The sequence below is a fragment of the Fistularia commersonii genome, chromosome 10, assembly GCF_037954325.1.
Source record: "Fistularia commersonii isolate RoL2024-O1a breed Wild chromosome 10, RoL_Fcom_v1.0, whole genome shotgun sequence".
Taxonomy (NCBI): Eukaryota; Metazoa; Chordata; class Actinopteri; order Syngnathiformes; family Fistulariidae; genus Fistularia; species Fistularia commersonii.
This window is the reverse complement of record NC_141293.1, coordinates 16,012,483-16,025,256: the sequence shown is the minus strand read 5'-3', so window position 1 is coordinate 16,025,256 and position 12,774 is coordinate 16,012,483. Positions and strand designations below refer to the sequence as shown.

Sequence of the window (12,774 nt, the reverse complement as noted above, 5' to 3'; positions counted from 1 at the left end):
TATTTAATTTTTGGAAATCGACCTAAAAGCGGCCGATAATACATTTAAAATAAAAATGACCTAAAAATGTCCTGATACTTTTAAATGAACCCACTAAAGAAGACAGAAATTATCTTTCCAAAAAAAAAAAAAGGGGGGGGGGGTTTACGAACAGAGAGGGGTGTATTTAAGGCCATTTTAAACTGTTGCTGGAGATAATGATGATGAAGATGAGCGGGCATCCCAGGATCTGTGCCTGTCAATCAGGGGCACGGCCTCGCAATGACGCCTTCAGTGTGACAGGTGTGAGCGGAGCAGACTGACATCAGAAAACCTGGATAAAGCTGGTGATCTATCTATCCATTATCTATCCATCCATCCATCTCTCTCTCTCTCTCTCTCTCTCTCTCTCTCTCTCTAAATTTATATATGTATGTATGAACTGCTGATTGAATTGCAGCACCTGTGACTTTCCAAGGGTAGTGGGCTTACAGGTATGATCCCAACACACACACACACACACACACACACACACACACACACACACACACACACACACACACACAACTCCTTCTGTGAGTTTGTTTCTCCCCCCCTTGAACCACCGGACATGTTTGTTTTTCACTTTTATTTCAAAATTTGATCATGATAGATAGATAGATAGATAGATAGATAGATAATTATGTATACTGCTCAAAAAAAAATAAAGGGAACACTTGAACAACACAATGTAACTCCAAGTCAATCACACTTCTGTGAAATCATAGTGTCCACTCAGGAAGCAACGCAGATTCATTTTGACTTGTTTTAAGGACATTACATCAAAGTTGGATCAGCCTGGAGTTTGTTTTTACATTTGAATTTTGAGTGTGATTCCTAATCCAGACCTCCATGGGTTGATACAATTGATTTCCATTGATCATTTTTGTGTGATTTTGTTGTCAGCACATTCAACTGTGTAAAGAGCAAAGTATTTCATAAGAATATTTCATTCATTTAGATCAAGGATGTGTTTTTTAAGTGTTCCCTTTATTTTTTTGAGCAGTGTATATATATCCAGAGTGAGATGGATATAAAAATGTATATTTACAGAATGGGTGGACATTGGATAAAAAAGATTAATGTACAGATTGAGTCAGAGTGGATTAGAGAATGAGATGAGTAATTAACAATTGACCAACTGGGAAAAAATAAACGTAGAGCATCGGATGAATTAAATAAATATACACAAACAAATATATATGTATGTTGATATATAGGTGCCCTGCACTCTGAAAAGCACTATTTCACCTGACTCCTCCTGGATTTAAAATCCGTGGGATATTTAAAACCCTTCTAATCTGAAGTAAATCGGACTAATCGGCACGGAAAACGACACTTAAACCGCGGTATCGTCTGCAAATAATCAGCTGAGGAGCGAAGCCCCCTGCAGCCCCTGCACCCCCCCTCCACACACACACACACACCGAAAGACAAAACACGTCCAACCGTTTTTTTTTTTTTTGAGATGGCAAAAAAGAACCGTCGTAAAAAAAAAAAGGATGAAGAAATAAAAATATATATAATCTTGCGGGGCGTGACGCTGCGCCAGAATTCCCATTAAAACGCGCGGCTTTTTTTTTTGCGTGTGAGAAAGAGAGAGAGAGAAAGAGAGGAAAAGAGAGAGAGAGAGAAAAAGAGAGAGAGAGAGAGAGAGAGAGAGAGAGAGAGATCTCGGTGTAATCGTGTTCGGAGGGTATTGATTTCGTGAGCTACTCCAATTGGCAGCATCTTCACTACCGCGCCGGCGCGTCATCCGCGCGTCGCGTCCGCGGAGCGAGTTGTAAGCAAATGAGAACATGTGTGGGATCTGAGCGTGAGGAAGAGGCGAGGAAGAGGAGGCGCGTTTAGGAGGAAAAAAAAAAAAAGAAAAAGAGAGAAACGAATCAGCCCGACAAGTGGATACGAGGTTTGATTTGTGAAGTAGTATTTTTTTTTAAAGATCTTTCAGCCTGGGGAATTTATCGATTCGTCACGTGTGCGCGGCGGCTCTTCATTATAATCCCAGACAGTTTGCGTGTGTGTGTGTGTGTGTGTGTGTGTGTGTGTGTGTGTGTGTGTGTGTGTGTGTGTGTGTCAGCTCAGCCTGAATTGACTTGAACGAGCCGCTGCCGGTTTAATCCGCGCCGACTGGAAGATTTAATAATTCACGGTAATCGCGCGTTATCGCCTCCGTGGATGCTCTCCACTCAGTCCCGGTGATTCTCACCCCCACCCCACGCCCCCCCCCTCCACCCATCCCTCCTTCCTCCCCACGACCACCCCCTCCCCCCATTTTTTTCATTCTTCCCGTTGTCTCGTGGAGGATTTATCGACATATGCTCCTTATCTGAATTATCATCTGTTGCTGCAGCCGGATTGAGGATCCCCTACACACACACACACACACACGCACACACAGACACAGACACAGCCGTGACCGTGGCTCCGATTCACGCGTCTTGACGTGACGCTCTTGACATTTAAAAAAAGACAAGAAAATGGACCAGATACTACTGTTACTTTTGTTACTTCTCTTATCTTTACACACGGCGCTGTGATTCCGCTTCTCCTCCTCCTCCTCCTCCTCCTCTTCCTCCTCCTCCTCTTCTTCCTCCTCCTCCTCCTCCTCCTCCTCCTCCTCCTCCTCCCCCTCCTCCACCACCATGATCCCGCCGCTCCACTGAATCCCGCCTCATCCACGCCGGACTGTTAAGTTTAATAACCGCGTAATAACGAGGTGGTTCCGAAGGACGGGCGGATACGGGAGCCGTGGATGTATCTTCCTCCCCCCCTTTCGCTCCCGACTTGATTTATCCTGTTTCCGCTGAAGGGTTAAATGCAGATGATGGAGGACGACGAACTAGACGCTCATCAGGTTGATTCGGATTTCGAGCCGCAAAGCCGGCCTCGCTCCTGCACCTGGCCGCTGCCGTGCCCGGAGGATTTCCCCGGCGGACACGAGGTCAGCGGGGGTCTCCCCGGGGGTCTGGCCGGCATCAAGGTGGAGCCGGAGGACGTGCCGGCGTGCAGAGCCGGACTGGTGGGCGGAACGCCGCCGCGGGAGCTGAAACACCCGGCCGGCGCTCCGGCGCCCGCCGGCGCGACGCACCCATGCCTGGCCGGCGCCGGGCTCGACGTGACCGGACCGCTGCGCAAAGCCAAGTCCTCCCGGCGGAACGCGTGGGGGAACCAGTCCTACGCGGATCTCATCACCCGAGCCATCGAGAGCACCCCGGAAAAGCGTCTCACCCTGTCACAGATCTACGACTGGATGGTCCGCTACGTGCCCTATTTCAAGGATAAGGGCGACAGCAACAGCTCGGCGGGCTGGAAGGTACGGACGCGCACACGCACACGCACATCAGCAAACAATCACGGGAGAAGAAGAAGGAGAAGGAGAAGAAGAAGATGAAAAGAAAAGAGAGAAAAAAAAAAGACGGTGGGCTTTTCGCGCACGCGCACGCGCACATGTCACCGCCGGTGCACGGCGTGCTCGGTTACGCACCGACGGCGCCGCGAGAGATCTCGGGTCTTGGCTCATTAACGGGCCGTCAGTCATCCCGGTGGATCGCCCGGTGACGCTGGATGTCAACGGTGTGTGTGTGTGTGTGTGTGTGTGTGTGTGTGTGTGTGTGTGTGTGTGCGAGACGGTGCGTGAAAAAGCTCTTCACCGGGAGCGCCGGTTAATGATTGATGAGCGTCTCTCTCTCTCTTTCTCTCTCTCTCTCTCTCTTTCTTCTAAACGTGGCGGATTAACATGTTCCGGATTAACAAATCTCGGATTTCTGATCATTCTAGTTTACTGGAAATCGGGAGCAATAAACACTCACTGCTTTGTCTCCTTGGAGCAAAAGATACTAGAATGAACTGGGGGGGGGGGCGGTGTGTGAGTGGGAGGGGGGTTCTTGTAGAAGATCAGGGGTCACCTGGCCGATATATAAATATTCACTGGCCCGAAGCCTGGAATAACCTCCTGCCTGGACGTGCGCTGGCGTTATCGAACCCCCTCCAATGTCTGTGGCTGTTTGAGGACATGGAGATCAGTCACCTCTCTGAGCTGAGATCTTAAAAAGTGCATGGGGGTCACGGCTGTGTGTGTGTGTGTGTGTGTGTGTGATATTAGCATCTGAATTGCTTTGCATTTCCAACCGTAATCTCGCTCTGCGTGGAAAATGCCATTACGTGGTATCTGGGTTTTGCCGGATATCCTTTTTACTACTACTACCCACCAAGATTTGGAAAGGGACTCCTCCGCATTGGCGGGCCGCGTCTACTTCCAGGAGTAAGCTCATTATTGAGCATGCATTCAGACGCTCGTTGCTAAATTTATCCCATTAAATACTTACCGGGAAGGGGGGGGGGGTGGATCATTGAATTGAAATCACGGCATAATTCCTCTTATCTGGAACCATCTAGGCGTGTCATTCGCATCATCAATCTCGATTGAAATGCAAAAATAATGATTTTTTTTTTCACCCGGCTCGCGCTGCACGGCGCCTGTCTCGCTAAAGGATCTGTCTTTTGTCAAAACTTGTTGTGGTGCGGTTGCGTAACGCCAACTGTCGCCGTTCGGCGTCAAGGCTCCGCCGGCCTCAGCCTTAATCCAGAGCACCTGACTGACACCTTAATCCCGTCCCATTAAAGTGAACTCTGCTAAGGCACGTCTCCAGGTAGGCATTAGGCCTGCACTCAACCTCTGCGACCGCAGGGCCGCGTTATCTTTAGCAACATCTCAGGCATGCTATTTATGAAACTGCAAATTAGGGGGTTTGGCGGTGGCGGGTCCCGGGCCGTTTCAGGCCACAGACGAGACATGGGGCCCACACCAGGTAATGACAGGGGGGTGGGGAAGGGGGCGGCGGCGGCGGCGGTGGTGGTGGCTGGGATTAGGTAAGTTGTTTAAAGCAGCCAGTCATATAATGTCAGTCGCAGAGCCGACCTGGTTTCGGTCAGAGCGGTCATGTAAACACACACATACAGGAGTCACATGCAGGAAGCAAACAAACAGTAAAAAAAAAAAAAAGGGGGGGCGCGTATTCGGGTTCTGCTGCGTGCGCGTTCTGCACCGTCTCATTTCTGATGCAACTGCCCACTTTGGCCCTCGCAATAAGTGTTTTCAACTTTTATCCATTTCCTGTTTTTTTTTTTTTTTTTGGAAAGAAACTTTGCAGATTTATTCGATTTGATTTATTTCTTCATAGTCCTGGAACAAGAACGTAACATGTGAAATCGGGGCTTTGCTCGTGAATGAATTAGCTTCCCAGTGCGAGTTTGCGTGGAGCAACATGTTTTGGTCATGTCCCCCCCACTCACACACACACACACACACACACACACAGTTGTATAATGAAGGCAATCATATTTGACAGATACTTGGCTCATGTGCAATATTCAACAAATAAAATAATAAAAAAAAATAGAATAAAATAGAATAAAATAAAAAAATGAAATAAAATAAAATAAAATAAAACAAAAATAATAATGCTAAACAGTCATGCGTTTTCTGTTGTAGAGAGCTTATATATAGATTCTATTTTATATATATATATATATATATAAAGTAATTGATGGTAAGCTGGTGATGAAATGAAATGAAACAAAGTGATATAGCTGGGCTGTTTGCGTGGGAGGCATCCAGGCGGGGGAGTGGAGGGGGGTTTGGTGGTGGAGGGCAGGGATAGCCAACTGAAAGGCAAAGGAAGCCTCTCGAGACCCTTTATCGAACCCGGATCTGGCGGTAGCAGGGAAAATAAATCCCAAACGTGTTGTTTGTCAGGAATTATCCCGCCACCGCTCTTTCCTGTGCCGGAGAGGACGCGATGACGACTTCTTGACCGGGAGCCCAGGGCGACGATTACACCTAGACAGTAGGCCTAAAGCCCCCTATTAATGGCTCCTGACTTCTAGGAAAGCTGAATTAAACCGAGGTCATGACTTCCCAATCAGCTTCTTAAGAGAGGCAGGTTAGGAAGACCTGGGCACTTGTTATCCTCCCGTCACACTGGGTGTGCCGGTCTCGGCCGCGGCTCCGTTATTTTCCAACCTAGAAATTAGCAGGACTTAAGCTCGGGAGCTGTGATTTAAGGGCGCGAGTGGGTGATTTACTTCTGCAAGAAAAAAAAAAGCATCTTCTTTCGTGTCGTTGCCCTCCGTGTGTGTGTGTCGTAACCAGGGTGCGTGTGGGGTGACTCCCGAGAGCAGGTGATCGGTCCGGGTGACGAATGCGATGTCAGGGACCACAAGGTACCCGCGGCTTCTTTAAAACGCGGTTGGCGTATATCGCTAAGCTTGAGGGCGAGGTGGTCACTTCAACGCGCACGTCACCGCTGGTCGTTCCTGAGAAGAAGCAGAAATATGACACTAGTGTGTTATTCCCCTCTTTTTGAGACCACTTGGGGACCGCGTGCGTTGACCGTCAGACATCTGAAATCAAGTCAAAGCGATGCAGATTTACAAATATTAGCATCCAAACAACGGCGTGCGTCTGAGCCCGAGCGCCGGTTGGACAAAATCGACGAGACGCGACAAAAACTGACGTGTCTGCGATCGGCGGTTACCGATACCGATGCTCCCGGACCCGGAGCGACGTTTTTTAAAATTTATTTAGCACATTTCTCAATCGAGGAAAGGGTGTAAAGCAAAAATACTTGGGAGGGTATAAACAGGAGGAGGAAGACTCTTAACCCCCTTCTCCATGGACAGTTACGTTTATCTGGGCAGATCATATCACTTGATGTTTTTTTTTTTTTTTTTTTTTAAAGAAAATCTATCTACAAAGAGACGGAGCGGCCTCTGTAATCCTGTCACTGTGGACATGCTTCAGCTGCGGCGGCAGAGAGAGAGAGAGAGAGAGAAAGAGAGAGACACGCTCATATCCCTCCAAATAGGAGGGATATGAATGTCAGACGCGGCGCGGAGAGCGTGTTTGACAGAAGCTTAGCGTGAAGTGGAGGAAGTTTCGGCGCGTGGAGTTGCGTGCGACGTGCGGGACTTGTGTGCACGCCTGCGTTACTTAATGACGACCCTGGGAGCGCGGGGGGGTTGCGGGGGGGTGGGGGGGGTGGAAACCCTCCTAGACATCAGCTGATTCATATTTTATCCACCGCCTTGGCTCAGGGGGAGCAGAGTAATTCGAGAGTGCGACAGACACGCGCACCACACACACACACACACACACACACACACACACACATGCAATCGAAATGAGAGCATATGATGCATGCCGGACAGATTTATGTCGGCGGATTATGAGCACCTTACATCTCTCCTCGGCTCTCCCCGCAGCCGGAGCCAGGTTGGGCTCAGGCGGTATATTTCGGTTTGGTGCCGGGCGTCTGACGCCAAGAAGACCGTTTTCAACCCCCCTCCTCCTCCTCCTCCTCCTCCTCCCTCCTTCCCTCCCTCCATCTCCACCACCACCGCAGGGCCTCCGTGCGTCTACGGCAGTTCATTTCTCACCGCAAATGATTAATGCGCATGCAAATTACCGGAGCGCGGGCACGCATTCAACTACGGGCGCCGGCGATCAGGAGAATATGAAAAACAATATAAATTCTTCTTTGATATTACCATCCTCATTCTTATCCGTCCATCGAGCAGACACATGTTATCTCCTCCTTCATCTGCAGGCTCTCACACACACCTTCCCTCATTAGATATTCCAAGCATTCTTTCTTTCTTGCTATTTTTTTTGTTGTTGTTGTTGTTTTAGAGCCAATTGAGGTAAAGAGTGTTTTCCTGAGAAGGAGAAAGAGCGCTGTGGTGTCAGGATGTTGAGTTCCGGCAGGTTGATGGAGCTCACCCTAAGCGGCGCGCCTGGTCTTATCTAAAGGAGATCTCATATCTTGCATTATCTCGGAGATAATAGGATAACAATGTTGGTTTTCTTTTTTTTTTTTTTTTTCATTTTGCAAAATGTTTTTTTACGCCCCTGACCAAGAGTGAACTCTCGGACGATGCCGTCGAGGTCGCCCGGATTTGACAGGGTCGGCTTTGTTTCGACTCATTTTTGGCCGCGGCGGGCGTCAGTGAACTTCCTCTCCCTCCATAGGGCGACGCTTCCCGCCGCTCCCTCCGGCTCCGACATGCATATTCGCAAAGAAACACTTGTGCCTCCTCAAACCACCCGCGGAGGAACACTCTGTTCTTGGGTGGGGTGAACCAGTTTTGGAAGAGGGGGCTGACCCAGAGCGGAAGAGACTTTCCCTTGTGTTGCTCTGCTGTCTGGTTTGTTTTGAAACCTGACTGACTCGCGGCAATTGGCTCGTACGGAAGGCGGGGCTCTGTTTTGGTGAGCGCCCTTGGATTTTTTGGCAATACCGATCCCAGCTGCAGGCGCAGAAGGCCTCGCGTCTCTATCTCCCTCGCTCTCTCTCACACTGTGTGTGTCGCTGTCCCCCCCCCCCCCCCCCACCCCTCCGCCGGCTTTGCGATTCCATGTCACGACCAATCGACAGGCACGTTTAGAGGCGCGTCTCGTTTCTATTTCCAGGAAAACACGTTATGAGATCGGTGGAGAAGAGGACGGAACATTTCGGGCGGTGGGGTTGGGAGGGGGGTATGTGTCATAACAGAGCTCCAGGATTCACCCTGGGCAGACACTCGCAATATCCACATATCAGCAAAACAGGAATAAACATCAGCGTGTCCCTGCCCGGTCGGCCTCCAGCTGCACTGTTGACACCAGCAGCAGGAGCGGGACGTGGGTCGTCCGTGCCACGCAGAGCGCTATTCATTTATTAATAATAAAAAAAAAAAAACAACAACAAAGAAATCCATTTGCTGCTTATATTGGATGGGCTGAATTCAAATTAGAGCGGGAGCACGTGAGCGAGGTCTTTGTTTTTTTTTTTTTTTTTCTTCACCGTTGACCGATGTTACCTTCCAAACATGACTCATCCATTCTGAATGACTCCCCTCATTTCTCAGGAATGAAAAAAAAAAAAAAAAAAAAAAAAAAGATTGTGCTTTTTATTTAATCAGAGGAAATTATTGGACCGGAACATATTAACCAAAAATATTTTTTGGGGGGCGCTTTGAGTCAAATGTCACAGAATCCCGTTTTTAGATGACAAATGAGGAAATAACGCTTTGGCAAGACATTTCCACACGTGTACCGGCTTGTTGCTCATCTGTGTCAGTGTGCTGTTGTTGTTGCTCTGTGTGTGTGTGTATGACGAGTATAATGCATGCATCTCTCTCTATTCTCCCGTGTGTGTGTGTTTGTGTGTGTGTGTGTGTGTGAAGGGTGGGGGGGGTTGATGGGCTCAGTGGGAGCCCTGGTCCCGGGGGAACAGCTCTCGTTAATAATTCAGACGAGGCTCATTATCAAGGCAGCGCAGATTTCTCCCTGATTCCACCTTAATTGCGGGCAGGCTGCTCCTCTCAGGCAGGCGGTAGTCATGCTGGGTCGACGCGCTCTGCCTCTTTCTCCGCCACCGCTCCATCTCCGGTGCCCCCCACCCCACCCCCCCCACGCCTCTCCATCCGACACAGCAATGTGGCCTCAGGCCAGCCAACTCCATATTAACCTACACCTTTAATAGCACTAATGTACTGCCCGAATACTATTTTTCATTTTCTACTTCCTGCCCATTTTGAAGCGGGAATTACAGTGAGTTTGAAAAAGATGCAATCCGCCAGGTGGGGGTGCGGTAGATTTTTGTTTTTGTCCAGCTGAGGCGAAAAGTCGCTGTTTCTGTGCTACGTCTTAGCGTAGTGCTAACATTCCCCCCTTTTTCGATGGAGTCATTTCCTATTAAGAATCATCGGATCGGCCGCCATGTTGGAAGAGAGAGTCAACCGCTTAACGTGCCTCGATTTGGGTAACGTGTAACTGCATTAGCTGAAAATATTAAAATCCATCTTATCGTTCCATTCATCTACATTGTTAGCACAGGATATGACACTCATTTTGCATTATTTAATTTTCTTTTTGCTGGTTGTAATTATCTCGCATCGATTTTAATTTTCCAAGATCCTATCTGCGCTCCATTAATCTTTCCTAATGTTGGAAGATTCTGGTTGATTAGCCGCGCAGTGGTCTATTTTATTCACTTTACATGAGTTAGCTTCTTTTTCTTTTTTTTTTATGCAAGTTAATAAAAAAAAAAAAAAAATCTATTTTTGCGTCCTATTCCGGCCTTGTTTATCCGACGCGGATAACGCGGCTCAAACTCAATCATGCCAGACATTTTTTGTCACAGTGACATCTGGATGCGCTTAACAAGTCTGTCGCCAAGCAAAACCGAATCTGACGAGGTAAAATAATAATTCTCCACCGCCCCGGCGGGCTGTAAGAGTTATGGCTCACCGTAATTGAAGTATCCTTTGTTTCCTTCCATATGCATCTAAAACACAAGTCATATAATGGCTGATGATGCTACGCTAACATATAGCCTAATGTGTTTTCCTTTGGTTTCACAAGCTTTGTGAAATATTATAATGGTGGGTTTATCCTTGAAATAGCCTATAGCATATTATCATACTGATGACACAATACGAGACGCGGTGCTGTGATCGATGCTCGGTTACAATAATGCTCCTCTTCAAGCCCATCTACAGGATTATGAAACGTATCTTTTTTTTTTTTTTTTTTTTTTTTTTCATAATTTACTCTGACTGATGGGCTCCTATTCAATCCGTTCAGCGAAGCCCCCGCTGAGAGAGCAACATAATGGGCCTGATCTTGTCATACATGTATATGAATATTTCAAGTCGTGCCGTCATGACTAGATGGGGGGCATTAGATAAACAACACAGATGCGTCTTCCTCTTCGTTCTCGCGCCAAGATGAAGTGCGCCCCGAGCCGTATTTCTCTCTCGCGGCCACAAAATCGCCTTCGCCACAAATCACCTGGCCTGTATTCCCTAATTCACTTTTTCCGATCTCCTCCCGAATGCGAGGGGATTGATGATTGCGCGCATGTTTGTAAATGTGAGCGCCGGAGGGTGGGCGTGTGCGTCGGGGTGGGGGGGTTGTCACGTCCCGTCCCCGAGAGGGGGGGAGATGATGTATGTCCGGCTAAACGTGTATTTCACAACGCTCCGTCTCCGGAACCTCCCCCGCCCCCGCCCGCCGAGCGGGCATCTCCACCTGTCCGTCACGCATCCGTCACAAAGCCGCCGGGTTATTGGACGTGCGAGAGGCCCCGCCGATCAGTTTACCTGAGTGCGCGGCTGGTGATGGAGGGAAATGTAGTTAACGGTGACTGATGGCGGATGGCCGGAGTAGCGAGAGTTATGTCTGAGAATGATGCTTGTTATGCTAATGGACGGCAGGGCGCGCACGGGGCCGACCCGCGCCCCCGCGGCTGATGGATTGAGCAGGGGTCACCTCGGGTAGCGGCCGGTCTGGCACCGGAGCTGCACCCCCGCTGAGTTGTAATGTCAGCTGACCTGAGCTGAAAAGAGGATACCGACCTTGGAAAAGAAATCACTTTACATGTGTGTGTGTGTGTGTGTGTGTGTAGTGTAGTGTGAGTGGAGAGAAGGCAACCCTTGTGTGTATGTGAGTGCGTTTGTGTGAGAGCCAGCATGTGTGCGTGGGTTACAGGATTTGGGCGAGGTTGTCGGGTGACTGCGAGGCCAGCTGGGATTGAGGGAGGGAAATGTGGGTGGGTGGGGGCGTGGCGGCGCTCTGTGTGTGTGTGTGTGTGTGTGTGTGTGTTGAGGGGGTTCGTTGGTGAGATCCCTCTCTTCCCAATTGGATTTGTATGTCACCGGCATTAATCTGGGTCAGGACTCTGGGTCCGGTGTTTAGCATGCTGACCGCGTGCAGCGCCAACGCAGACTCTGCTCATACCCTCGGATGAACTCACCCCCCCTCCGAACCCTCCCTTTCTCTTAATTCATTTTCCCACTCTTCCTTCCTGAGCCCCTTTTTTTCTGTCGTTCGCTGACGGCCTCCTCGCTCACTCGCTTGTTCTGTTCTACACCCCCCCCTCCACACACACACACACACACACACACAAAGTATACCCCCCCTCTTTTTATCACTTATTTCCCTCACTCATTTCTCCTGCTCCTTTCATGTGCTTTTGAAATCCCCTTCTCATCTTTGCCTCTGTCTCTCACTCTCTCTATGTGTATGTGTGTGTGTCTTTCCTATGCTCATTCTCTCTCTCACACACACACACACACACACACACACACACACACACACACAGCCCTACTAAGTCATTCTTTTACTATCCCAAAACTAAAGTGATAAATCGCTGGCTTTCTTCTCCCTAAATGTCACTCTGGGAATTGTCTCTGCTCATTGATTGACTAGAGTACGAGGGTGGGCTCACATGCACATGCACATACACTTGCACGCACACACACACACACACACACACGGGGGTAGCGGGGGGATGATCTATCGTTTAGAAGCGCGGCTCGACTTGGGACTGCGGCCGTCTGGGCTCACATCTTGCTCTCACATGCCGGCCCCCTTCTCGAAGGAGAGCAGGGGGGGGTGATGGTGGTGGTGGTGTGTGAGGGGTCGGTGGGTGGTTGGGGGGCATCATTTGAAGAACTTGTGCGGTCGGCTAGTAATGAAACATCAATCCTCCGACAGGGCTTTGCATTCGCAAAGCGGTGGGAAGCTGGAGCTCGACAGGGGATCAATCACAGTTTAACAATCTTAGCTGGCAGACCGGGCCGGTCCGCCGGTTCTCCTCTTTACAAAGGGCCTTGAAACAGAATGCGTAAGTGTTAATTCCATTTGATCATTTGTCCCGAGCTTAGAAAAGCGCAAGGGGAGAGAGAGAAAAAAAAAGCGCCCGAGCC

General features: G+C 49.1%; 1 protein-coding gene across 2 annotated transcripts in view; it reads left to right on the top strand.

Annotated features, from left to right (window-relative positions):
* The first annotated feature begins 1,798 nt into the window (after window positions 1-1,798).
* Window positions 1,799-12,774, top strand: part of LOC147230602 (forkhead box protein O6-like) — a 31,377-nt gene continuing 20,401 nt past the window's right edge. Inside the window, exons 1-2 of one of the 2 annotated variants that reach the window (XM_086154053.1) lie at window positions 1,799-1,927; window positions 2,831-3,334. In XM_086154053.1, coding sequence (XP_086010179.1) covers window positions 2,837-3,334 — 498 coding nt within the window. In that variant the 5' untranslated portion in view covers window positions 1,799-1,927; window positions 2,831-2,836. Of the gene's footprint in view, window positions 1,928-2,091; window positions 2,171-2,830; window positions 3,335-12,774 lie in introns of those variants that run through there. The other variant, XM_086154054.1, reaches the window with a different exon arrangement.